The following is a 27,597-nucleotide window of genomic DNA, read 5'->3' as shown; positions in this document are numbered from 1 at the left end:
GTCTAAACTATTTTAGGTGAATTCTAAGTCTACAGTGACGAACACGTCACAAAGCAGATGGATCTGTGATCAGTTTAATGATCAACTGTGTTGAAACTAGTTTAACACAAACTATTATTAGTTCAGAGTCAAAGAGTTGTGATTTAGTTTAAACTCCCAACCACCAGATGTCAGTGATGACCTTCTCCTTGTTTAGCTTTACATTGTATTGAACGACGACATGATGCGAGTATGGAGTCAGAAACGAAACCAAAACCAGGTTTAAAACAGTAAATCACTTTTAATTTAGTTCTCTCATCGGCAGGTGAGCGCATTTTCAGCATGATGACAAATGAAGTGCATCGGTAGAACAGGATTTGATACATGCTCCATTCAGACACGTCCGTGAATCCACAAATTACAAGCCAACATTACTCAAATAAAACCACTACAGTTCAGCTCTTGACCTGATAGAATAAAAAGATAAGACAGATCCATCGCTAGATACAACGGTGGCAGCAATACACAGGATTGCCCAAGCAGTAAAGTACACGTTCCTTTAAGAAACAGGGAGAGAGAACGCGAAAAAAAAAAAAAAAAAAAACCTAAACTCTGGGTTTTTAATACCCAATTCAAGTAGTATTTACCCTTTTTCATATGTCTGCGTGTTTCAATTCATATTTTAATAAATTCAAGTTCAGCATGAGAAACAACAAAAAAAGTCCAAATGTGTGTTGGTGGAAAAGACAAAGAGGAAGAAAACGAGAGAATGACATTCTGGATTCCTCAAAGAGAAACAAAAAGCAGCAGGTGAGAAAGAAGAAGAAGAAGAATGAGGTGGAGGGAGTTGGAGGAGGCAGCCATCTTTGTGAGAGAGATGCTGAGACTGGTTGTTGAATGCAGCAGGAGCTGGTCTGACTTTGATGGTGAAAGTTCAATTACAAACGTACTGAATGTCGTTCAGGAGACAGAATCAGGGCGTGGGGGAGGGGGGGGTTTATAATTTGTGTTTATCCAATTGGTTCCTGCTGCAGTGAATCAATAACCACTCAGGTTCGGAGCCTCACTGACGCTGAGCAGAGTAGCGCCCCTCGCTGGACCCGGCACTGCGTCCAGAGCCGAAGCTGGGCTTCTGTGCCATGCCTCCTCGGCTGGGGGGGCCTCGGGGTCCTCCGCCACCTCCTATTCGCTCTCTAGGACCACCGGGACCTCCAGGACCGCGGGGTCTCACGTCCCTCCTGTCGCCCTCTCTGGCCGACCGGGTTTTCTTCTCCTCCACGTTCAGACGGACATCACCTCTGAACTTTATGGGCTGAGGAGACGAGAAAGGAGGATTTCCTTTATTCTAATCGACTGGGTGCCGCTGAGATTCAGGTTTTAGCTGATCGCGGTCCGTACATACACTTATACAATGCCAACTACCAAAGAACGTGGCTAATAACATTTTAGAAACTATCTGTGCTAGAAGATTACCCTTACCCTGTTGCTGAGGATCTTCTGCACAGGTTCAGAGTCGTCAAACACCACAAAACCGAAGTTTGGCAGTTTTCCTCCACTGTTGATTCTCAGCTCCAGGACTGTACCATACTCTGCAGGAGCAAAGCAACACAGTCACTACAGGTTACAGCCACTGTTACCAAAACAAGGTGTGTAACACACCAGGTATTTCAAAACTAGTTCTCTACAGATTGTTAAACTCAAGACACTTTCAGTGTGTGTGTGTGTGTGTGTGTCACTGGTTTCCTATTAGTTAAAGATTTGGAGCCATGTTGTCTCTAAGGTTTCTGCCATTTAACATTAAATACATGACACTAACCCATAAAACCTCTTGTAGAAACATGTTAAATACAACCTGTTCACATTATAAACCACGTGTTCTTTGTGTCCCTGTTACAATGCATCTTATTCTTCCAGCTGCATTAACAGATTCAACTTACGTTCAAAAAATTCCTTGAGTTCAGTTTTGTCCACGTCATGAGGGACGTTTCCTACAAAGAGCTGGTGGGCGTCAGGATACCTGGCCACCCTGCGTCCCTCCGACTCTCCCTGCTCACCTTCCCGAGCTGAAACGAGCAATTCAACAGTTCAACACGTATACATGTATAAGCTGTGCTGTAAATTATAAACAGCTACGAACGATGTCACGTTGTACTTCGATTTAAAAAACAAACAAAAAAAAAAAAAAACAACAAATCTAGTTTTGTGGGGATTTCTGGTCTAACTACAGTTTTCAGGGGGAAACTGGGACTGTTAAAAAGCTGCACTTGCATCTTGAATCTCCAATTTCATTTTGATGATTTCAGGCAACTCACTAAGTTTCGATGTGTTGTGCAGATGTTAACGCATCTGCCGTGACAGCGAGTGCACTCATTCGCCCTCGGTGCCATATTCAAGAGGACAAATCAGATTTGATTAGGTTTGGTTTGTACAAACAGCCTAATGCTTGTTGACCTGTCACAATAAGTCCCAGTTGCATTTATGTACAGGCTGTTTTCCAGCTCTATGCACCGTGTATTCATTTGTTTGAGAGAGTACCTGGTCTGGGTCCTCTGTGTGCCGGTGGAGGACCTCCAGGCCTCTGTTCCCTCGGCCTCTGGTCCCTCTGTGGTCTCTGTGTGGCTGTCTGGGACTCTGACTTCACCTCCACTCTGGGCTGAAAGAGTCAACACACTTTTATAAACAGACAAATAAATAAAACTGTTCCCTAAACCTCAGGCCAACAAACCAGTTTCATCCCCATCAGGTGCAGGCAGCAGGTTTATCTCTACTCAGTACATCAAGTTTTCAAAAGTAACTTAGATCAAATGCATGAAGTAAATATGTGATTCTTTATTTCAATGGTTGTAGGTAAACCAGACAAACCCACCGGTGCTGTTGGAGTGACTTTGACAACGTGGGGGGGGATTCCTGAGACTGGGACAGCCCCGCTGGGAGGGAGGTTCTTACTGGTGACTGACGCCCAGGAGAACGGCTGCAGGAAGGCAGAACACAGGATAAATGTCACGGTGTGGCTTCAGGTTTCATTCTACACCAGCAGTCATTTAACACCTTTAGTCACCAGCTTCAGCTCAGACCTACCCTGTTTTCTTCTGGAGCAGCAGGAGCAGGTTCTGCGGGCACAGAGGCGGGTTCTGTTGGTGTGGTGGCAGCAGGACTTTTCTCTGTCTGGCCTTCACCTGTGTGACCGTCTGTTTGTGACTCCAGCATCGTCTCTGACTTCAGCTCCACTACAGCAGCCTCTGGCTCCTTTTCGACCTCTGGCTCTGGTTCTGGTTCTGGACTCGCTGCTGCTTCTTCCTCCTCGTCACCAGGAACCACAGGCTCGGAACTACAAGAACAAACCGTTTAGAAATCAGATGAGTTCTCCTGTGGCGCTCAACAGTGCTGACAGGAGCAGCAACAGAACATACAGGAGTAGTTGGACCAGATGTGACTTAAATTTAATAATAAAGATGAATTTGTTTTGACAGATTCAATGTTTGTGACGTGCAGCTTTAAAATTTAGTGAAATATAAAAAGTTAAAGAACTAACCCACTTCTCGTTTTATAGTGGAAATTATAAATGAATGAATTACAGTGATTAGCAGCATGTTCGAGGGCAGTTTAACCATCCCGTGAAACCGAAACCTTAAATTAACCTAGCAGAAGCGTCTGTCTTTAATACGAAACAAAACATCGAATGAGAAGGAGACTAGAAGAGGCTGCCTGTGAATTTATAAGGCAGTTAAAGCTCAGAACAAATCAATCTGTACCAGACTGTCGAGTCGTAGAAGGGAGCAGACTCCTCTGGGGCGACGTCAGGGGAGGGAACCCTCTCCTCGATCTCCTCCACCTCATCCTCAGACTCTAAAAACACACAAACATGTTTTTAATGCACAATGATGCAACTGTTTTCCAGAGTTGAGCAAGAACCACAAGTCAGTTTGACACAATCCAAGGACAGAAATTCACAATCTCACGGTCAAGGAATTACACAACAAACCTTAACTTAGCCATTAAGAATTAAACTGATTATTTTTACTTTGTGAAGTAAAACTAAAATTGTGTTTCTACAATCTTATTTTAAATGCTAGAGAAAATTTTTATAGAAAAAAAAAACTTAAGTAAAGGGATATTTATCAGGCAGTTTCTGGTTTAATTCTGAACTGAAGCAGATTTAACTGCCATAAATAAAATACACAGCAGTTCAAAGAAAAACTATGCATCTTAATTATGATACTACAGAGCTGATTCAAGTTTTGTGATCTAAAGAATTAATGAGGATCTTGTATCTGCACCTTCATTCTTCTTTAGACAAAGACTAAAATGTAGCTAAGACAAAAAAAACTAAAACCAGTGGAAACAAGTGAAAGACGAACACATTTCATGACAGTTGTATAAAAACAGAACAGGAGTCAGTATCTCACCTTCTGGAGGCTCAGAGTCAGAGTCGCCAAACACCTCGTCTTGGTAACGAAACACGTCGTTGTGGACGTAGAATTTGTTTGCAACAGTACCCTGAAGGAACAAGAACAATAATTTAACTTTACAATCTGTATATTTCATTATGCTATAAAAAAAACTGATCTAGTTTGTTATAAATTGATCGTGAGAGCTGCCGCCTGACAGATGACAACAAACCTCTGGTGCCAGCACAAAGGTCTGCATGAACTTCCTCATGGGCTGCATGTTGTTGGACAGCTCACCCATCACCTGCACCACGACGCCCTCATTCAGGGTGGCGTGGGCGTCCACGTGCCTGATCTTAGTGTGGCAGTCTCGGAAACTCAAAGCCATCACCCTCTTGTGGATCTCCTGCAAATGGAGGCGTGAAGGTTTGATAAATATAATCAGCCTCTGAACATTTGACAGAAACAGTTCCTCTCACTTCTTTGAAGAAGCAGAGAAAGAACAAAACCACAAATTAATGGAAATGGAACATGAACCGTGTCAACTATTCAAATAATTTATTAGCCTTTTAAAAACCTGATAACAGAACGAGAGAATCATAAACGTCCTTTGTGAACAAAGCAGCCCCAGTAAACCACTTTTATTTCAGCTCTTGACTTTCTTTTTCCTGCGGTGTTGGTACGTGGGAGTGTGTGCAGTGCCTCTCTATGGAAATAACATTTTTAAAAGCTGTTATCTGCAGGCTGAAGTCTACTTACAGATTGTCCATAAACTGCCTCTACTGGTTTGCCGTTGCTGTCCAGGCCACCGTGCACGTAGGAGGAGTTCTTTCCATAAAACCTGAGCAGAGACAAAAGGTTCATTTGTTCCACAGAACAATCTCAACCAAAAGGAGCTCATATTATAATTAATATGCAAAATCAAAGACTTAAGACCAAAATACTGCACAATAATCACACAACGAGCCCTACCTGTGCAGGTAGTCAGGGGCCTGGTTCAGGAGTGTGTAATACTGTCGGACAAACTCTCGCCCGACCAGCTGGGCACTTGGCTTCTCCATCACCATTTCTTTGGTCAACTGGAAATCTCTGGAGGACGAGGAGGGTTTGATAAGCGGATGTTGTTTTCTGATCAGCTGTTATTTCTAAACTCTAAAGATCTGTTGCCTTGTCTGGTTTATTTCACTTCACATCTTGGTGCTGCCACCTGATGTGTGACCTTCACAGATGTCACCTTGAACTACATACATGATGTCCACTAATTATACAGATGTAACAAATCTAATTCAGATGATGCAAACTGCTGCTTTTCATAGAACATTTACACATGTTGCGTAATCCTAGTGCCATTTTTTCCCCTCTTTGCGCTTGAACTTGACAGGAAGCTTCCTCACTTCTATGAATTTACAATCTTGTGATGAGTCACTCAGCCAAGCTGATTGGAGCAGTTAGGAGCGTTAATTATGTTACGACCTTCAATTTAACAACAGCACTTTATTATATTCACTCATGCTACATTTTTATCTGTTCTGAACTGCTGAAATACCAGCAACATAAAATGTACAAAACCAACTCCGACAAGTGTTTACTGGCCCATGGACGCAAACACAGGCCGCCCAGGGCATGGAAACAAACAACTTCTCCAAATGGGAGAAAAACTTTTAATTACACAATAACAGTAATCTCAACAAAGCAGTTGGAGAGTTGGAGTTGCAGAATAATGCAACTAAACTGAGTGGCAAAGGATGTGCAAGTTGATGAATCAACTTCTCTGCACGAATTGAAGTGAAGAGATGGTGGTTTGATATCGTATTCAACTAATTTCCAAGAATCTAAAGTAAAAGTTCATAATAAACAGTTATTAGTATCTAGAATAAGGTTCATCAAACGTGATTCACATTCACATACCACAATTGTGGGAAAGGAAACAAATGTGTATGACTTGCGTCTTGACAAACCTGACAACCTGCACCACCACACGAATATATTTCAAATATGTTTGCAAGCTTCAACAGAACCACATTCTTCATTTCCAATGTTTTATTTAGTAAACGTGACTCAGAGTTTATACTGCAGGCGGTCGCCTATAGAAACATCGACTGATCTGACTTCATAGATCACAATTTTCCAGCAGGTTTAGTTTCTGTTAGCTGATTTACAGTCTACCTTTGAAAAAAAGAGATGTATATAAAGATGATGCACCATGTAGTTTAACCATTTAACAACAGGAAGGCAACAGAAACTAAGCAGATGAATATTGTAAACAGTATAACACAAAGATTTAAACAGTCAACACTGGTCACTCAGCTACCAACGGGAACAAGTGGTGCGTTTGATGGACTGTCTGCCACACCTGTCTGCTCCGTCCAGAGCCATCTGTTGTTCTGGTTCACTCAGCAGCAGCATAAGCCACTCACCCGAGGTGAGTGTGCCGGGACAGATGTAATGTTTCAGGAGGGATTGAGCTCGAATGAACCTAAAAGCTTTTAAAGGGATGTGCTTCACTGCAGCAGCCATATTACAAAGCTGCTTGTGTTAAAAAAAGAAAGCATGGCATGCAGACAAAGGCCCGGCCGAGCCCGCAGTGACGGAGCCATTCACGGTGTGGACCGCGCTACACGCTCCCACCACCCGTCATGGCGGCTCCGCACGTCGGCCACACTTCGGGCCAGTCCACCGGGGGTTTCCAGATATAACCGGGGCTCAAATGGCACCTGGCAGAACCGCGACAGCTGGACGAGCACACGGCCCCGGACCGGGGCTGACACGGGCTACAGCGTTAGCTCGAACAGCCGCTACACGTGTCCCGGCCGGTGCCCGACCACACGGTCTGTTCCTGCCGACCTAAGTTGTCCGAGCAGATAGTTTCAAATGAGGAGAAGACAAGAAGGAGACATGGAGACATGGAGACATGGAGACAGGTTGACGGACAGAAAGCATCGAGAAGGACAAGAGAGGCGGCAAAGGACGACAGGAAGGGAGGGAGTCACGACTGAATGAGGAGGGCTACACATGGGCGCTGGGTATGTCCTGGGAGAGGCGACCTAACACCAGGTCGTGATGACGGTCACTGGATCCCGATTATTTAAATACACGTTTAATCGCCTGTTCGAACCTAAAATAACTAAAATCGGTTTTTATTTTGATTTTACCCGCGCGGCCACAGCGACCACGCTACCGCCGAAGGTTGCTAACAGCTACCGCCTCACCAGGATGTAGACGGCGCCCTAAAGAGCGACCCAGTTATTGAAATGAACACGATAAAATAAACAATTTAAAACTTTCTATCGAAAAATCACAATCACTCTACCTAAGACGACAACTTACCAGTGGGTTAATTATCAAAACAGGAGTCGTTGATTTAGAAACGAGTGACTGAATCTCCTCGGCAGCAGCCAGCGGCTTCACAACGTGCTGGAGGGTTCGCTTACCGGTTTCAGCTCCGCAACCGAACGTGAAATCCCGCCCCTTAGTACACTTGCAGCCAATCACATTTGCGTTCAAAGACTATCCACCTATCAGATTGCTCTGTGGCTGAGGACCGCTCTGCTGTCTTTTCAGAGCCACTTCCCATTGGCTGCTTCGCTGCCTGATTTTCCTAATGGAACCAATCACACGACGGTAACTGTCAATGGTGCGTTTGATTCTGTAGCACGTACCTCCCGGTTCCTGGGCGGCACAACCGGTGCACCGGAGCCGCCTGTCCGCACGGGGGCGACACAACGTTGTTCGGTGCAGTGATTTTAAGAGCAGATGAAAACTAAACTAAATCTTTATTCATTAGTTCTGTTTGCAGCTTTTTAACTTAAAAGTGGATTTTAAGTTTGTAAAGTTACAGTAAAAAATCAGACGTCCCATTTATGTGAAGGTTTAAAAAAAGGAAAGAAGAAAACTATGTTTAATAGATTTTAATTTGATTAAAATCCAGGGAAATACTACATATATCTAAACATATGTCAGGAATTAATTATGCATTCAACTTGCAATTTTAATTTCTGAGGTCAAGCATTAAATAAGCAAATCTTACATGAACAGGTTGTGTTAACACGTTAAATAAAATAAGGTATTTATGACTTTACTGTAATAAGAGAACACTTAAAGCACAGGACGTTAAAATGGTTTCATCTTGATAGATCGTCCCTCTTGTTCTCAACATATTTGCTGTCCCAGCTTTTGAATATGCAAATAAGAGAAGATGCAAATGAATAAATCCTAAAAAGAGATTGAAGATGGGATTGAAGTGAAACCTGCTCAACGCTGAGATCACTACAGAACAAACGGGGCCATTTTAATGTCCCCATCACACATGAGTAGACAGAAAGAAAGACAGTGTTGTGTGTTTGAGCTTCACTGAGATTATAAACCAGTTAGCAGACGGACTCCAGCATTAAATTACACCGTGCTCCCTGTTTCTTCCCCCTCGTTGAGCCACTCGGTGACAAAGAGAGAGAGGCAGGAAGCTGGGAGCATGTGTTTTCCTTCTGTGGGTGAGAGGAGGGACGTTCAGGCTGTTGTTTCTCATTCTTGACACCAGAGTCTGGATGAACGGGTGGCGATGGTAACAGGGTGCTCCGTCTCTCCCTGTCCCGTCTCCCAGGGGACCAGCAGCAGCGAACCCATAAACTGCTCAAGCTGTTTCCTCTCAGTACACGATGTTCTGCTTTGTTCTGCTTTATTTTACAACGTCTCATAGTCTCACGAGTTTAAACATCTTCACTTTCTTTCTGATCCCTGTCGTGTTTGGATTTGACTGAGTGCAGCCCGGTCACGTGCTTCTCCTGCACTGAATTCTTATATATTATATCAACACATGTATGATATATTATATCACTACTTTTAATAACTTTTAAATATCACTGGCAGGATGCAGTCGGACGTCTACATCCGTCTGCACCTGTTACTGTTTATGGAGTAAATTCACAGCACAGCTTTGTTCAACCTGAGCAGAACAACTGGAAACACCTGAGTGACTGAAGAGTTTGTCTGAGGAGGAGTTCACAGAGAGGCGCTGAACAGTCTGTAACTGTGGAGGGTTAATTTGTCTGAGGCTGCTGAAGTGTTAGTGGACGTTTGGTCACAGGACTGTGGATTAACTCTCATTGAACAGTTCCCCCCATCCTGTCTGCACCTTGTGGCTCCTGTGTCTCTTTCTCTGTAACATTCTTTATAGACTCATGTCTTTGTGACGCAGGCTTGAAGCTGGCTCGGCCTCGGACAGGTTTCATTTGTCTACAACTCATTAAAACCCTTTTATTTGATTTGTTAAAGTGATATGAAGATAGTTGAGTCTCTTTATTGCATTGAGACAGTTTTTATTTATTTGTTTATTTTGTTCTGACTCTTATAAGCAACACATGTTTTATTTTACCTGCTTCATCTGGTGATGAAAATCCTGCAGGTGAAGGTCTGTTACACCTATAATCAAATAATCTTTTACATCACTGTAGCTCGTGAGGAGTGAAACAGCCGGACGACAGTAGAAACAGGATGTTGGGAGGTTGAATGTGATAAAGAATCTGCCGCCGTCTGCAGGTTCTTCATCATAAAACTGTATTTGACATTAAAAAACTAGAAGCTGGAACTGCAGATATACAATCTGTAGACAGTTTTCACATCACTCTCACTCACAGACGGTTAAAAGCTTCTTCTGATCAAGAATATGTGCGATAGGAGGTTGCGAGCAGCACTGGGATTGTGATTCACTGAGCAGCCAATCAGATTGCTCTCTGGGCTGATGGCCGACGGTCTGCTCGCTGCCTTTATTTTCATTTTTTGCTGAACCATTAAACAGTTTTAGTTGGAAACACCTGGACGGGAGCAGAGCTGGGTTTCTTCTTCAGATCCCACTGTGACATTTAAAATAGCTCTTTGTGCTTAAGTAACACAGCAACAACTAACAAAGGAGACGCTGAGCAGAAGGTCTGAACCATCTGCACCTCAGCTGACCCAGTGAGCGGTGCAGCAGAATAAACTCCATCTCAAACTAAAATCTCAGTGACAACACAGAGACTGGTTGAAAGTGAAGAGCTGGAAACGACAACTTGTGCTGCAGGACAAAAGGCAGGAGAACCTGTTTCAGAAGCTCGTACGATGAGAACGACTCATGAAGGAACAGCGTTACATTCAGAGACACATAACTAACACATGACAAGTAATTCCTCCAAGTGAGACGTGAGGAGGTTTCTTATGTTTCAAGGTCTAAGAATGAAAAAAGAATTCATAGTAGATCATTTCTTTATGAAGCAATGACTCATAGAGTTGTGATCATCTGAATAAAAACTCCTCAGCAGAGCAGAAAGAAACGCAGATATGAATGCATGCAGAGATTTCCAGATCTTTTTATAATCTTTTATTCATGGAAGAGTTCGGTCATGCTCTCAGTGTCAGTAGAAACATGTTAACGGTGAGAAAAACTCTCAGCCTGCGAGATTTTCCCTCTCACTTAAACGTCCATATCAGTACAGTACGGACACGGAATCTGTCTGCAAAATAAAAACCAACAACTCTTATAGCAGTAGTCAAAAGATCAACAACCAAAAAACACAAAACGACAAAAAACAGAGTCCACCGCCAAAAGAGTGCAACAACTAAACGGTGTCGTAGAAAGCAAGCAGAGGGAGCATTTATTTAGAAACTTTATTTTTGACTTTACAGTTTTGTCTCCTGAAGATCATGTTTCAAATGGATCAAATTAAAGCCCTGAACATATAAACTATAGTTAACGACGTACATTTACATCCGTGGTCTTTAGTTTCCTTTACTGGTCCATGGACACATGATGTTAGTAGGCTACAGGCTGTGCACATGTCTTTTTGTAATCTTTTCTTTTTAGTGGTATAGGTTAAAGAAAGGTCATTATAAAAAACAAAATAAAAAACAATTTGTAATTAGCACCGTTACTGTGATTTCGTTTTAACTTAGGGATCAGCACCTTGTCCCGTTAGTAGCGACTACGAGTTGTGATACTGCTGCTGGTTGGAGGCGCTTAGATGATGAGGTCTTTGTCCACATCCTCTGCAAAGACAAAGACACAAAACATCCATCAGTGCATGAAAACCGGTACTGACACTGGTACTGGTACTGATACTGCTACTTCTACTGGTACTGATACTGCTACTTCTACTGGTACTGGTACTGCTACTGCTACTGCTACTGACTACTGACACTGCTATTGATCCTGACACTGGTACTGACACTGATACTGGTACTGGTACTGGTACTGATACTGGTACTGACACTGGTACTGATACTGCTACTGGTACTGATACTGGTACTTACACTGGTACTGATACTGATACTGGTACTGGTACTGACACTGACACTGACACTGATACTGGTACTGGTACTGGTACTGGTACTGGTACTGACACTGGTACTGGTACTGATACTGATACTGATACTGATACTGATACTGACACTGGTACTGGTACTGCTACTGCTACTGCTACTGCTACTGATACTGGTACTGGTACTGGTACTGACACTGACACTGGTACTGATACTGATACTGGTACTGGTACTGATACTGGTACTTACACTGGTACTGATACTGGTACTGGTACTGACACTGACACTGACACTGCTACTGATACTGGTACTGGTACTGATACTGACACTGACACTGACACTGGTACTGGTACTGGTACTGATACTGGTACTGATACTGGTACTGATACTGATACTGATACTGATACTGACACTGGTACTGGTACTGCTACTGCTATTGCTACTGCTACTGGTACTGGTACTGATACTGACACTGGTACTGGTACTGGTACTGCTACTGCTATTGCTACTGCTACTGGTACTGATACTGGTACTGGTACTGGGATTTTCTTAGCTGATCCAATTGAACCAAGAGCAGAGATGATAACTATATAAACCAAAAGGACAAATGATAAATAAATGACATGAGTCCTAAAATGGACTAAACTTCTCTAAACTTAACTAAACTTAACTAAACTTCTCTAAACTTTACTAAACTTCACTAAACTTTACTAAACTTTACTAAACTTTACTAAACTTCACTAAACTTTACTAAACTTCTCTAAACTTCTCTAAACTTCTCTAAACTTTACTAAACTTCTCTAAACTTTACTAAACTTTACTAAACTTCTCTAAACTTTACTAAACTTTACTAAACTTTACTAAACTTCACTAAACTTTACTAAACTTCTCTAAACTTCACTAAACTTTATTAAACTTCACTAAACTTTACTAAACTTCACTAAACTTTATTAAACTTCACTAAACTTTATTAAACTTCTCTAAACTTTACTAACTTTACTAAACTTCTCTAAACTTTACTAAACTTCTCTAAACTTTACTAAACTTTATTAAACTTTACTAAACTTTATTAACTTCACTAAACTTTAATTAAACTTCACTAACTTTAAATAAACTTCTCTAAACTTTACTAAACTTTACTAAACTTCACTAAACTTTACTAAACTTCTCTAAACTTCACTAAACTTTATTAAACTTCACTAAACTTTACTAAACTTCTCTAAACTTTACTAAACTTCTCTAAACTTTACTAAACTTTATTAAACTTTACTAAACTTTATTAAACTTCACTAAACTTTATTAAACTTCACTAAACTTTATTAAACTTCACTAAACTTTACTAAACTTCTCTAAACTTTACTAAACTTTATTAAACTTCACTAAACTTTATTAAACTTCACTAAACTTTATTAAACTTCACTAAACTTCACTAAACTTTACTAAACTTCTCTAAACTTCACTAAACTTCTCTAAACTTCTCTAAACTTCACTAAACTTTACTAAACTTCACTAAACTTTATTAAACTTCACTAAACTTTATTAAACTTCACTAAACTTCACACTAAACTTTACTAAACTTTACTAAACTTCACTAAACTTCTCTAAACTTTATTAAACTTCACTAAACTTTACTAAACTTTACTAAACTTCACTAAACTTTATTAAACTTCACTAAACTTTATTAAACTTCACTAAACTTTACTAAACTTCTCTAAACTTCAAACTCACTAAACTTTACTAAACTTTATTAAACTTCACTAAACTTTACTAAACTTCACTAAACTTTATTAAACTTCACTAAACTTTACTAAACTTTACTAAACTTCACTAAACTTTACTAAACTTCACTAAACTTCACTAAACTTTATTAAACTTCACTAAACTTTACTAAACTTCACTAAACTTCACTAAACTTTACTAAACTTTACTAAACTTCACTAAACTTCACTAAACTTTACTAAACTTTACTAAACTTTATTAAACTTCACTAAACTTTACTAAACTTTATTAAACTTCACTAAACTTTACTAAACTTTATTAAACTTCACTAAACTTTACTAAACTTCTCTAAACTTCACTAAACTTTACTAAACTTCACTAAACTTTATTAAACTTCACTAAACTTCACTAAACTTTACTAAACTTTACTAAACTTCTCTAAACTTTATTAAACTTTACTAAACTTCTCTAAACTTCTCTAAACTTTACTAAACTTTACTAAACTTTATTAAACTTCACTAAACTTTACTAAACTTTACTAAACTTCACTAAACTTTACTAAACTTTATTAAACTTCACTAAACTTTACTAAACTTCACTAAACTTCACTAAACTTTACTAAACTTCACTAAACTTCACTAAACTTCACTAAACTTCTCTAAACTTTACTAAACTTTACTAAACTTTACTAAACTTTACTAAACTTTATTAAATTTTACTAAACTTCTCTAAACTTCGAACCAGTTACTTTCATGAAATCCGTTTCTATACTCACGATCCTTGATGCCGAAGCAGGTGGCCCACTCCTCCAGGGCGATGTATTTGTCGTTGTCAGAGTCGCACTCCTCGAAGAAGCGGGTGGTGCAGTGCTCCATGGGAATGAGGGGGGCCCTCAGGGGGGCGAGCTCTGTGTGGGTCAGGTATCTGGTGGTGCACACACATGAAAAGCAAACACAAGCCTGATGAGCAGAATGTGTGGAAGAGGTTTGCACCGTGTATTTGAACCTGGACTGATTCCTGCTCCTACGTACCCGTCGACCGGGTGCTGGTCGAGCTGACCGAACTGCCAGTGGACGGGGAAGATGTACATGTTGTAGTTCTTCTCGAAGTCGTGGGCCAGCAGGTCCAGAGAGTGATCGCCAGCCTGCAGCCTCTTCTCGTTCTCGTAGATCTTCTTCACCTGAGGGATCCGACAGTTCACATCTTAAAAACATGAGCGTTCCCCAAAACCTGTTGATGGACTCTTTATTCTTTAACAGGAGAATAAACGCGTGCACGGTGCTGAGCACAAAGCTCATTTCTGCCACTATAAGTAAAAATAAAGAAGAAGTTGGTCGTGATGAAGAAAAACAAGATGTCATCTAAAGAGTCTAAATTGTTAATCTCGTATGTTTGACTCTGGACTGCATTTGTTCTCTCCTCATTTCAGATTGATCTGCATCATTAGCATCTTCAGCGTTCTTCCTCTAACAGTTTACATCCTGCACTGTGAAAACACTTCATCTGTCTTCACTGAATCAGCGACTCACCCTGAGCTTCTGCTTCTCGGTCAGCAGGTTGTTGTCCTCGTCGCGCTCGTACAGAGTCACCAGAACGTTCTTCAGCCAGTCCCTCATACGCAGGGGGAACTCGCTCAACTCGCTGTCCATGCAGGGCTCAATGTCTGCAGAGAGAAAACTCTGTTAGTATGAGCCTGAAGTTTGACCTGTGATAAACAACTGAGACTTGTCATTTATGGAAATGCAGAAACACTGACAGACAATAAGAAACACAAACTGCATTTAGCTTCACTTCAGATGGGAATGAAGACACGTGTTGAGTCTGTTTAACAGTTAACAGCTGTTTTATTCCAGTGTGCAGAGCACCACCTTGATCTCCATCCAAACCCTGCAGCCCCGACTCTCCCCCTCACTAAGAATGCGTCATGTTTAGTTTAAACAGTGGAAGAAATGCAGCCTGCAAGTTTGGACGGATTCTCCCACTGCTGAGCTGCTGAGCTGCTGAGCTGCAGGCCAGACATGACAGCCTGACGCAGCCATCAATCACGAGAGAGGAGATAGTGAACAGAAGCAGAGAGGAGAGAGGAGAGAGCCTCTTATCATACCGAGGGAACGAAACACTCAGGACATTAAGACACATCTGATCCCACCGAGACAGATAAACAGAAACCACATGATCTCAAAACACAATGCAGAAGATCAACAAAATGCAAACACTACAACACAACAAGAGATAAAGTAGAAGATAAAACTCCAGCTAAAGACGTTAGATTAGCTTCCACACACAGATCGACACGCGTCCTTTATGAAAAACATCTCTTCCTTATCAAACTATTCATTTTGTTTGCATGTTGGATCAAATAACGACAGCAGCTGTCCTGTGTTATGTTCTGCAACCCTTCATTTAGAGGTGATTGCACCAAGTTGCAGTAATTGGTTGGAAATACTTCCTCCGCCCTGTAACACCACATATTTTCAGACTCCTCTGAGTCTCCTTCACACCAGAATGTGAATGTTTGTTTCTCATGTGCAAAACACACAAAGTGGAATTTCAAACTCCCAGAGGGAAAATTTTGTGCCTCATTTAATTAAAAAGACATTTTCTAGACAGTCAAAACCCACACTGGGTGTGACAGGTGTGTCCAGGGTGGAGACAGCGTGAATAACGCTCCAGATGAAGGTGTTCATCATCTGTCATCAGCTACTAAATATGGTGAATTTAAAAAACAGCTCTGATCTGATCATTGGAGTCACGAGGGAACATCAGACGATGTACTGTCTCCACCAAACCACAAAAACAAGTCTGGACCACTTTCCTGAGAGTCTCAACTTGAAAAGATGTGTGAAGCGGAGAGAGCTCACATTTGCAGGGTCCGATGTAGTCAAGGTGCAGTTTGTGGCCCTTCTTGGTTCCGTCCAGGGTGCACTTGGTGGCGAAGAAGTGGCAGGAGGTGTCGTAGGTCTTGTTGTCAGTGCCACAAACCTGCAGAGGAATAAACCCACAGATGAGCTCTCGGCTTTCTGAGAACGAGTTTACAATAAAAAACACACGTTAGGAAAAACTGTGCTGAACTCACATGCTCAAACTCTCCCTCAGCAGCAGGGCAGGAGGAGGGGTCCTGGCACACACACATGGGGCTGTTGCTCTCGTCGACCTCACACACTTTACCCTTCTTGCAGTGGTAGTTCAGGCAAGGATCTGTTAAAAAAACAGTACGAACAGTTAGTGTGTGTCCAAACAGACGCTGTGATCTAATCCAGTCCAACTGAAACAACAGTGTCTGCATACGGAAGATTTAATGAGCAAAATGACATCATATAGAACGAATAAGAAATCTGTCACAGACTGAACGAGAAGCTGCAGAGCTCACGGAAAAATAAAAGTTACAGACACAAACCAGCGAGCAGCAGCAGACACGGGTCTATTTGTTCTTACAGTTCTGTGTCTGTGGAGCAGATGATGTGTTCAAACTGAATTTACAGTTAAATACAAAGACGTATCTTACAAACTGCATCTCAGCAGTTCTTACTTTGTTTTCTACATTTTATCTTTAATTGCGCGACACAGTATCACTAAGATCTTCAGATGGTACTTCGTAGTACTGATACTTACAGTGAGTACAATTTACTGCTAAAACCGGCACGTTTTCCTGCTACATGTTGTATTTTTTATATTTGGCTGCTGGTCTAAAGTCTACAAGCCGGGACACTTTGTACAGTTTGCTTTCCTGTTGCTGGATGTGTCTGAGTTTCTGGGCTGAGCTGCTTCTTTAAACAGGGTGGAACGTGTAATTACAGACGTCTCCTCTCAGAACGGCTCAGTCTGTTATTACGGCTGTTTGATTTCCAAGTCTGAAGCTTCACTGAACACAAACACTGTAGCTGGAGGACAGGCGAGTGTGACGCAGCTAAATCACATGTTGACACACGGTGTATGAACGGAGGTTAAAGCGTGAACGGTGAAACACACCACACGCTGGATGTCTGGAGACACGACGTCCAGAAGGTAAAAGATTAATGGACGTTTAACATGAGGAGGCTCAGACCACACTTCACACTCGTACCTGTTCAGGTGCTGCAGGCAGGAAGCAGCCTGCAACTAAATCTGCTGCCCAGCATCTCTGCTCTTTATATGACCTGTAGGTTTTTTAGTTGGGAGGTGAAGTAGCACTAGCTTAGGTCGGATGTTGTAGATTTAATATGTGGCACTGACGATAAGCTTTAGCTTTGTCTCTGAATATGATACAATTATAATTTGAGCATGTTTAATGTCAAATGTTGGTAAATGAATGCATGACTTTCACACTGACTTCAATCATATATTTAACAGGAAAAAAAGACAATAAGGCATCGTCAAGTATAACGTTAATAAAAAATCATAAATCATATTAGAAACTATTCATAAACCGTTTGGTTTATTAAACTGCTCGATCTTTGGTCTGGTCTGGTTACGTCTGTCCTCCAGTGAACTTACTCTCAGCAGCAACGTCTTCAATGACCTCAATGGCCTCGTCAAACTCTCCAATCTCAATCTGCACTGGGTTGGCCCCCACCTCAGTCTCCTGTGGAACATGAGAGGTCAGAGGTCAGACTGTGAGCAGATAAACAGTCTGCAACACGTGCAATAGGACGGAAACACGAGTGATGAAAGAAAGAAATCGCCACAGTTCTCGCATCTCGTTCTGAAACTGGACTAGCAGATGATTCCATGCGTCTATTTCTGCCCGACGTCCATTTAAACCAAAACCACTTAAATATCCCTGGAAGAAGTAAATGTCACCACTAAAGAAGGCCCCTCCCTGGAGGCTAAACAGAGTGTGGGAGCACTGAGGCCATAATATCCAACAATAACAAGCAGCAGAGTTCACATGTGGCGAAGTCTTGAAGAACGTAATGGCTTCCTGAGCAGCTGGCAGAACGAACGAGGGGCTAAAATTACCAGCTGTGGGATCTCTGGTCCCGCTGGACCTCAGGATCAGGAAATGATAAAACGTTCACATGGCGGCTCAGAGTTGTGGTTCAGTGATAAATCTGTGCTTCAGGTTTGTTTGAAGCCGTTTGTTGAGGACGTTTAGAAGAATAACTGAGGTCAGTACAGTGATTTTTATCACTGTTAATAAGATAAAACCGTGGACGCGTTGGAAGGATCCTTTGTTTTTATTCCATCTGTTTGTTGGAAAGATTTAGCCAAAAGGGTAAAAATCCACATCTGACATTTCCACCATTAACAGATGAGACTGTATATTTCTACAACTTGAAGGTCCTGTAGTTTCCTTGGTGCATCATTTCTCCTACAGGCTGCATAAACAAGCTGTGGGCGTCACCACCACAAGGTCACGTGCACAGAGGCAACATGTCAACATCTTGGGCTCCGCTGTCGAAACCCTAAAGCTCCATCACAGATCAGATCATCTCTGTGAGCAGCTGCGTGGCTCAGGAAAAGAATCTGGGTCGGGTTTCGTAAGGAAATGAGAGAAGTCCTGATATGAACCGTGCAGAGTTTAGAGGATATTTGCAGTTTATTAGAACATGGGTCTTATTGTAACTGTAAAAAGGCGTCCAGCAGGTAAAGAAACACGATCACACAGATCAAACATCTGTATTTGGGCGTCTTAAACGTGAGCCTTTGAAACATTGGTAATAAGAATGATCAAAGTATCCTGGATTTAGTTTGATCGTGTTTCTCGACCTGCTGCACATGTTCCCAGATCTCAGCAGGTAAATTGATGAGTTGAATGTTGTTATTACTGATATAAATTGGGAATAATTAGTATTATAAAGTGGAATGAGCCTGTCTCCTCCAAATGTTGTGGAGAGACATAAACAAAAGCCACCATGGCACCAGACAGGGGACTGTGTTGGAACAAACACCTGCTGAGGCTCCTGTGATAAGTTTAAAAAGCTTGTTTAGTAGTTTTGTGCTTTCAGTATTTGTTTAGTTTGAGGAGATTTTAACCACGATTTAACTACTTCTTTCATTATGAATCAATTTCATCTTCTTTTTTTTATTTGAATACCTCCTGTATCTTTAAAGCCTGGACTTAAGTTTTCAGGCTTTTAAGGAAGTAAACACTGGTGATGCAGGCTACTCTCAGACAGGATGAACATCTGGACTGACCTCAACAACTGGCTCCTCAACAACTGGCTCCTCAACAACTGGCTCTTCCACGATGGGCTCCTCCTCAGTCTGGAACAAACACACACACGTCAAGCCATTATAACGTGAGCACATATTTCATAAAACACTCGACTGAAGGAAGTCAGAGGCAGAAAATGATTGTAGACACAACTAGTTCAGGATCTTCAAGCATGTAGAGACGAAGCCAAACCTCCACACAGGGAAACAACTGGGTTTGGGAAGACAAACGTCATCGTGACACAGGAGAGGGAAGCACACAAAGAGAGGAACAAGAAGACACCACACACACAGCGTGACTTACAGGAGCAGCCATGGCGTGGCCAGCCAGGCACAGGAGGAAGACGATCCAAACCCTCATCTTCAAAGTCTGTGGACACAAACAGAGCAAACATTAGTATTAACAATTATAAATTAAAATAGAAATCTTTATTAAGCAGAACTGTTAATAATTATTGTAGTTATTTCACTCAAATTAGAAGAATAACTGCAGCTTTGCTAAATGAAACAGATCCTCTGCACGTTCTCTGAGGAACACCGAGACGCTGAATGATGCTGATGAAGTTTGTTTGGGGAAAAAAAACCTCTGGAATAAACAGGATCAGGTTTTATTATTTGCTTTTCAGAGCTTGCCACAGTGTATAGTACAGTAATAATAATATATTAATAATATAGTAATATTTGTAAATTCTGTTTATATCGTATAGTTAAAGAAAAAACGTAAAAATTTTGATGTCAAATTTCGAATAAAAGCTTAATGCAGTGGATTTGATTCATTTAATTTATTCATTTATTAATTGGTTACGTCTCTTCTAAGGTTTAAAGTCTAAACATTAACCAACTCTCATCCTCTCATGGGGCCCAGAGCACAACAAAAGCCTCAGGACTCAACATGTAACACAACTCTCACTACAGACGAGTGGATGCTCTCCAGCTCCCCAAACAAAAAGCATCAGTGTCTGCTTTGTTTTCTGGCATGTTGTGTTGAAACTGTCTGCTGCTGTTTGTGGTTTTGTTGTAAAGACTCGCTGAGCTTCGCTTCATTCGCCTCAAAGGGATTTTCTCTCATTCTGGAGCGTAAATCAGGGCAAACACAGGAGCTGCTTGTACAACATTAGGCTGCAGAAACACACGTGAACTCCTGGGTCGGCGGATCCTTCGTTAGTATTCAGACCCCTTCACTTTTTAAACATGTTCCTGTGCTTTAGATTGAACTGTACACCGGTCAACTCATGTCCTTGTTTGCAACAATTATAATAACTCTGGTTATTGTTTACGAATGTAACTTTGTCCCAGTTCTTTAGTTTGTCACCTGCTAAATGGAAGGTTCATAAATCTCTAATTAGAACATTTACATTTAATTTTAAAGCATTAATCAGAAGGTGAACTTCACTGAGTCTAGATTCTCAGTCTTATTATTGTAATATGTACAGAACTGGTCCATAATCCACTTTTAGGTTTCTTGCTGTTGTTTGGGGGCCTGTATTAAGTCTGGATTTCATAGTAAATAACATTTAAATCTCTCTTTTCCTTTGTACTAACACACATCCTCGTCATGTTCCTGTTACCACCGGCTGCTTTTGGCAAATCAGATGGAAAATGTGAGTGTCACACATAAAACATTTAAATGTCCTGTGGGACACGGCTGCTGTGACACAAACCTCCCCATCATTTCCCTATCTGTCTCCACGTCCACACCCGTCTGATGATATTCTCCTCCTCTCTGCTTACATTCATTATGTCTCGTCTGAAGGACTGAATAGAGGCGTCTTTGTCTGGTAATGGAGCACAGCATTGCTTGGTCTGCACCCAGATATCTAGAAACAATCTCTATCCTCATTGGCATCAAAGGAAGCCTGGTATAGAGGAGTAAGTTGAGAGAGAGCCTGTATCTCGTGCTGTGGAGGAAACTCCTCGTTCAGCTCAGTAACACAGTGACACACAGTTTGAACAATCTGCTGCATGATGCAGGAGCTCAGCAGGGAATAATAAGCTTTACAAAACAGAGCCGTGCATAGCTGGAATTCCTGCATCGACTCAGACGGAGCAGGTTTAAACCAGCAGTAAAATAATAAAACGAAACCACTTGATAAATAATATGCAGCACATCTCATCTCAGACTCTTGACATTTTGCTCAGCTCGTTGCTCGGTGTCCACAAAAATGCGGGTGGGCGTCTTGGCATGAAGAGTCTGAATAGGACGACATGTTTGGGCACATGCAGATTAAAGAGTAGATGTTACATATGTTGACACATGTTGTTCGACACGCAGGACAGAAACATTTTGTGCTCTGGATCAGCCGTCAGACACGATGAGATGTGTCGTTCTGTCCTTCAGACAGGTTTGAACACGTTTCCTCATCAGATAGAAACATCTGAACGTGACTGAGGAGCAGTGACACTCGTCTCCGACATTTACTACTTCAGTTTTTTGTTATTTTTAGGTTCATCACTAGTTTAGAGAAAACTTCATGATAATAAAGCAACAAGAACACAAAACATTCATTGTTTGCAAAACAATCACATCATGATCTTGATAGTTAAGTCGTTAAGTGTAGTTTAGTGTCAAATATGAACTGGGCTTTGAATTTAGATGTGAATAAAACTTTTATTTTGAAGTTTTCCTTCTCCTGTGCACAGATGACCTAAACTATTTTAGAGACTTTTGTTTCTTTACGCTTCAGTGTGACGACCGAATGGATTAAATATTAATAATACGTGATTTATTATGTGACATGTGGAGGTGTTGGTTCAACTTTACATTAATAAAGGTGTTTTGTAGCTTGGATGAGGTCCTGAACTGTCTGAGCGACAGCAGCTGTCTGATCAAGCACAGATTAAAAAATCTGTGTGTACAGATAATCTGTTCTCGACTTTTTAAGATGTACATCAGGTTATATCTTTATCTATCATGTGAAGTAACTAAATAGATCCTATAATATTTTTATATTTTGTAACTAACTGATCTAAACAGACGATACGTACGTTCCTTGAATGCGTTACTTGCTATGATGTATTTATTGTATTAGTTCATGACATTTATGCTGCAGAGGCCTCCTGAATGCTTTGTTAATGAAACATAATGAAAACTATTCACAGGTTTACCTACATGCAACAGGCAGGTGCTGCAGCATACACATGCCACACGGTACCCTCAGTAATATCTGGAGATCAGTTTTCTCATGGATCTCTATCAGACTCCATCTGATCTCCAGTTTTGATGTCTCCAGTCGGTGTGGGTGTCGTGTGTTAGAATAAAGAACTGAAAGGTTAAAGAGGCCCAAAGTGAGGGAGTAGGACATGAAATGGTCTCCTATCCTTTAACTGCACATCTGAGTCATTGTAGGACTGAAACTGATCTGTGGGAAACATCCACACAAAAAACCTTGGAAGCAACTTCATTTATTGCTGCATTGTTCTTTTCAGTGTGAATTACAAATCATCTTTAGCTTTGTGCAAAGTTAAGGAAGAACTTCTACAAGGTCCCGAGATGACGATGGTGTGGATGTGGAAAAATACAGACACAGACAATGATCTGTGGACATTCACAGACGGAGAGTCTGACAGGAAATGAAATAAAAAGAAGAGTGGACAGAAGAGGCGTCTGACTGAGAGGGATCTCTGAATGAGATCACAAGTGGAGGAACATGTTTCCAACAAACACGGGCTCCGTGTTTGATTTGGAGGGACACGATGTTCCCATCTAACGTCCACTTTCACTGAGTCCTGTTTGGTCGGAGAGTCGCTCGGTTCGGCTCTGCAGGAAAGAGGAGGCCGGACGGACTGACGTAGCAGCAAAACAAATTATTTTATTTGGAAAGCTGCTCTCGTAATCAAACATGGCTGAGGCTAAAAGGGAAACTTCAGGCTCATAAAGGGACTCTTTCTCCCCTCAAACGTATTTAATTTGGGAGGTTAGTTAGGGACGGAAGTGTAAACTCACTGTGGAGGAAAACAAGCTGGATTCAAACTGCTGCAAAAACAGATTCCACCGTAATGTCGCTCTTTTTTTAAACCCTTGTCTGTCTCTTTTTCCAACGGGCTTTAAATGGAACAAACTTGGGGTTATTCTTGTTTCTTCTCCTCGGTGACATAACGAGCAGCTTTAGAGGCCTGAATAAACAACCTGCAGCAGTTTGTTTGCCAGCAAACACAGTGGACAAATAACAGTGGCAGCAAAGGACTGTGCAGAGGTGAAGACTCAGGACTGACGGCCGAGCTGCAACAAGTCGCTGACTGGTTTAATTAGCAGATAATTGTTTTTTATCTCAACTGGCTGCAGTTAATAGTTTTATTAGTGGTTTCTACAATGCAGCATCCTCATGTCCTCGTTTCTATCGAGGAAGGCGTCAGCAGCTTCCACCATCTGCTCTTTATGTTGAGGACTGAGCAGGAGTGCAAAAGGTCAAACAGGTGTCAGAGAGCCTGTCAGTGAAACTCTTCTGGGGTCAAATACTTTAAATACTGACCGTACAGGCTGAAGTGCGTCCAGTTTTACATGATTGTTGAGTCAAATTGAGCAAATATGTTGTTGTCAGTCACTGAACTGGCGCTATGACATGTCCCCCATGTCTTTTTTATTGACTTTCCTGATTGAACCCTCTCAGCCCAAAGCTGCCTGCTCTACATCCAGTGATGCACCAGATACACCTGAAATTCATTTTCTCTCCTGAGACCATGTGACCAGAGGAGCAAGTTTCTGGACAAAGAGTATTTTTCAGGGAGACCACCAATCCTCTGAGACATGAAGAGGAGAGTGGAGCCGTGGTCGAGGATTTGTGTAATCTGAGTTCTCCGTCACCTGACCTCTCTGACTCTCGGTGTTTCCCTTCCCCCGATTCGACTTCACCAGACAGATCTGAGCGCTGATCGTCTTCTCTACAACTATCATTATCTTTACAAAGTAAAAGCCCTGAACATCTGTTTGACTTTTATTTGTATCCAGACATAAAGCTCTATTGACCCACAGAGGAAGACGATAGCGCTCTCTCTTTGATCACACTTTGCTTTTATGCTTTCGCTCCCTTGTTGTTTGTGGATTATTATTATTTCTACTGATAATAGTACAGAATAGTTCCTCTTCAAGCTGCTTTCATCGGGCCTCTCCTTCCTCTTTGAAAAGCTTTTAGATCTCATCATTCAAATCTATGGTTAAAACTGCTTTTGTCGTCTCCTCTGACCTGGACCTGAGGAATCAATCTTACGAGGTCGGTGTTATGTTAGTGCTTTAAATCTTCCAACTGTTAAACTCTTTCTAGGCTTTAATTAAAGTTTTAGAGAAAAATGCGAGAAACCACAGCTCTATAGGTAAAATTTAACCTCTTCTGCACTCAATAACAGTAATTTAGTCACCACCTACATGGTCTCTGTTAACAGTTCTAGTAAATATGGACAGTGGAGCTTCCTGACCTGTTCCTAGAGAACCAACACCGCTCGTTTAGGAGCTGAGAATTAAACACTGAGACAAATTCAAATAGTAATAGTTGTATTTAGTTTCTGTCATCTCAGCTGTCTGCCCCTCACCACCTCTCTCTTTTCTTAACTCCAGATTTTTCCTCTCCACGTCGAGTCCAGACAGCTGCACCATCCTCCCCTCCTGTCGGGGGATTAGAGTTTTTCTAGTCATTTCCAAGCTTCAAGCATCAAGCTCCAACACCACCATCTCTTCCACTCCCCTTCCTTCCTCCTCCTCCTCCTCCTCCTCCCACTTTTGGTCCAGACCTGCCACCTCAACAATTAATCCAGCCAGAGATTTTCTGTACCACTCTAAAACTGAAGCAGGCTCATTGTCTCCACAGGAGAATTCCTGACAGGTGTGACGAACACGGACCAAAGACAGTGACAGCAGGGTTCCTTCTTCTCCTTCTTTTTCTTTCAAGGGAAGAGGAAAAGATTCCAGAGGATTCTGCTCTTCTGCTTTTTCTCTACTTCACAGAAACGTTCTCACCAAACTGGGAAGAACCAGTTTCTAATTGGACCTGGTTTCGTGCACAGATTGCGAAGCATCACTGTAAACTGACCAAACCCGAGGGTGGACCAGTGACACCCCGACACTCGAACTAACTCGCAGAGCGTTTTGAACAGCTGGTGACCAATTGCTATGGCAACTCGCATTCCTTTACATGAGAGTAATCAGAGAGGGGGGAGTCTCAAAGAGAGAGAGAGAGAAGTGTGTCGGGGCAATCTGCCCGTTGCTCCACCAGGCTTTGTTGGAGCTCCATCTACTCCCACTCCTCCTCTTCCTCTTTTCATTCTTGTGTTTTTTTCTTTTCAGTTATTTTATTTTTATTTCACAGAAAACTCTGCAAATCAACAACGAGATAAAAGTTTGTGCTCATGTTTTTTAAACGTCACCTACTAAACAGTAGAAGATCAGCTGTTAGGAGACTAAACAACCTAAATATTAAACACATTGTCAGCATATGTGTCTGCATCTCCCTCCTCCCCCACGCCTGAAGCCACAGTCCTCATCCCTCCTCCCTCCTCCCTCCGTCCTCCTCCTCCTCTTGTTGCCGATGTGGCACACAATACCTCCACAGAGAATGAATCGCCACAATCACAGCTTGTTTACCTGCGGACAGTGATTTTCCTCACAGGTGTTTTATCAGTAATGACAGAGGAGATTGTTCCACGAGCTCTGGAGTCAGATGAGCTGCCTGTTCTACCAGTCACTGCTATTTTAAAGTACCAGTGGAAAACTGTGCTGGGTTTGAGTTTGAGACTGGAGCTGTGATTGTGTGACAAACTCTGAGAACAAACGTTTTACTTTGGTCAATCTGACAGAAATAGAAACAATAGATTTAGTTTAACTTACTGCAGATGATAAACCTATTTAAAAAAAATATATGTGTTTCAAAGTTTTAAAACTCTTTGTTCAACCTAAAAGTGCAAAAAAAGACTTTACCACATCATCATTATCTCCAGTATCCTGTGTTTAACTACATCCAGCAGCCAAAACAGTAAAATCTTAACAGTTCTTAATTTTCTACAGAGTATTTACACGTTCCTGAAGTCAAACCAACCCAGAGTCACATGGTGACTGAGAAACAGAGCGAGGAGATAACGTGCAGAGTGAGAGCTCTTACCTTCAGCTTTGCAGAGCAGGGACACCAGGAGAGAAGTCAGCCGTGTTCGGGCCCGGGGACGATCTAAGTGCCTCACCAGTTCACTCAGAAGACATTTCCAGTGGGACGTCCCAGTTAGGACACAGAGCCCCCCCCCCACCTCCCTTCACTCAGACCTCCCATTACAGCCCTGCTCTCTCTCTTCCTGCCCTGGGTGGGGCTTAATATTAACTCCCTGCTCCCACTGACATGAGTCAGGACTCTGCAATTAGAAAAGAAACTTCTTCGTTTGCAGTTTAATGTGTAGAAAATGTTCAGTTATTATTCTAATTATTAGACTTAAATCTGGACGTGTATATAAGTATTTTATTTAAATACTCATCTATTTACACTTGCTGTCCAAAAAAACACACTCTAATATTTCGTTACCTTTAGCTTTGATTACTGCACATATTCACCGGGGCATCGTTTCCAAAAGCTTCTACAATCTCCCATTTATTTCAAAGTTGCATTCATTTTTTGCTAAGATCTTGTATTGATGCTGGGAACATAACATAATCATCCATGCAGTAATTATCCAGTGGGAGGCTCCTACCTATTTGCTCAGTTAAATCCAGGTGCTGACTCTAGTTTGGACGTGCAGTCTGTGTGTTTACAGGCAAATTATTTCTGGAATTCACTCACTCTGCCAGCACGACAGGCTCAAAACAGTAATACTCCTACTACAGGGGAGAAACGTAAACATTAACAAGTCATTATCATTAGGATTAAATATATACTGTAATATTGGTACTGAACATAAGTGGAGGCTTCGTGGTTAATGGCATGTTCAGCACACTTTATGTCCCTCAGGGATGAAGCTTTGCATTTTCATCACATTACTCATGAACACGTTCCAACTCTGACGCGTCAGTCTGAGTTCCTGTAGGTCTTGAACTCAGTGAAAACACTCGGTCCTGAGGAGAGTTTCAGCTTGTGGAACATTTGTCTCATCCCAGCCCAGATTCCCCATTTAAACACCTGCC

The 27,597-nt window shown here is 41.6% G+C and overlaps 2 protein-coding genes across 3 annotated transcripts; both read right to left on the bottom strand.

Moving 5' to 3' along the window:
- Positions 1-256: 256 nt before the first annotated feature.
- On the bottom strand, positions 257-7,826 carry g3bp1 (GTPase activating protein (SH3 domain) binding protein 1). The gene is made up of 12 exons (XM_026344133.1): positions 7,695-7,826; positions 5,340-5,456; positions 5,127-5,208; positions 4,600-4,773; positions 4,386-4,476; positions 3,732-3,825; positions 3,058-3,307; positions 2,846-2,950; positions 2,515-2,632; positions 1,917-2,042; positions 1,459-1,568; positions 257-1,291 (listed from the first exon to the last, which is right to left on the bottom strand). Exons 2-12 carry the CDS (start codon positions 5,432-5,434, stop codon positions 1,043-1,045), a joined length of 1,494 nt encoding a protein of 497 aa, XP_026199918.1. The 5' UTR covers positions 5,435-5,456; positions 7,695-7,826; the 3' UTR covers positions 257-1,042.
- A 3,138-nt stretch (positions 7,827-10,964) lies between these two features.
- Positions 10,965-26,738, bottom strand: sparc (secreted protein, acidic, cysteine-rich (osteonectin)). Of its 2 annotated transcripts, none has more exons than XM_026344143.1 (10): positions 26,594-26,738; positions 19,813-19,878; positions 19,506-19,559; positions 17,847-17,934; positions 16,450-16,571; positions 16,235-16,355; positions 14,903-15,036; positions 14,405-14,553; positions 14,149-14,297; positions 10,965-11,381 (listed from the first exon to the last, which is right to left on the bottom strand). In XM_026344143.1, the coding sequence occupies exons 2-10, from the start codon at positions 19,867-19,869 to the stop codon at positions 11,353-11,355; spliced, it is 903 nt and encodes a 300-aa protein (XP_026199928.1). In that variant the 5' UTR covers positions 19,870-19,878; positions 26,594-26,738; the 3' UTR covers positions 10,965-11,352. The 2 variants fall into 2 exon arrangements, with proteins under 2 accessions (XP_026199928.1, XP_026199927.1); XM_026344142.1 differs by having other exon boundaries at positions 19,491-19,559; positions 26,594-26,737.
- Between the last annotated feature and the right edge of the window lie 859 nt (positions 26,739-27,597).

Source organism: Anabas testudineus, chromosome 9 (genome assembly GCF_900324465.2).
Source record: "Anabas testudineus chromosome 9, fAnaTes1.2, whole genome shotgun sequence".
NCBI classification, from domain to species: Eukaryota; Metazoa; Chordata; class Actinopteri; order Anabantiformes; family Anabantidae; genus Anabas; species Anabas testudineus.
The sequence above is the reverse complement of the archived record's forward strand: the minus strand, read 5'-3'. Positions and strand labels throughout refer to the sequence as shown.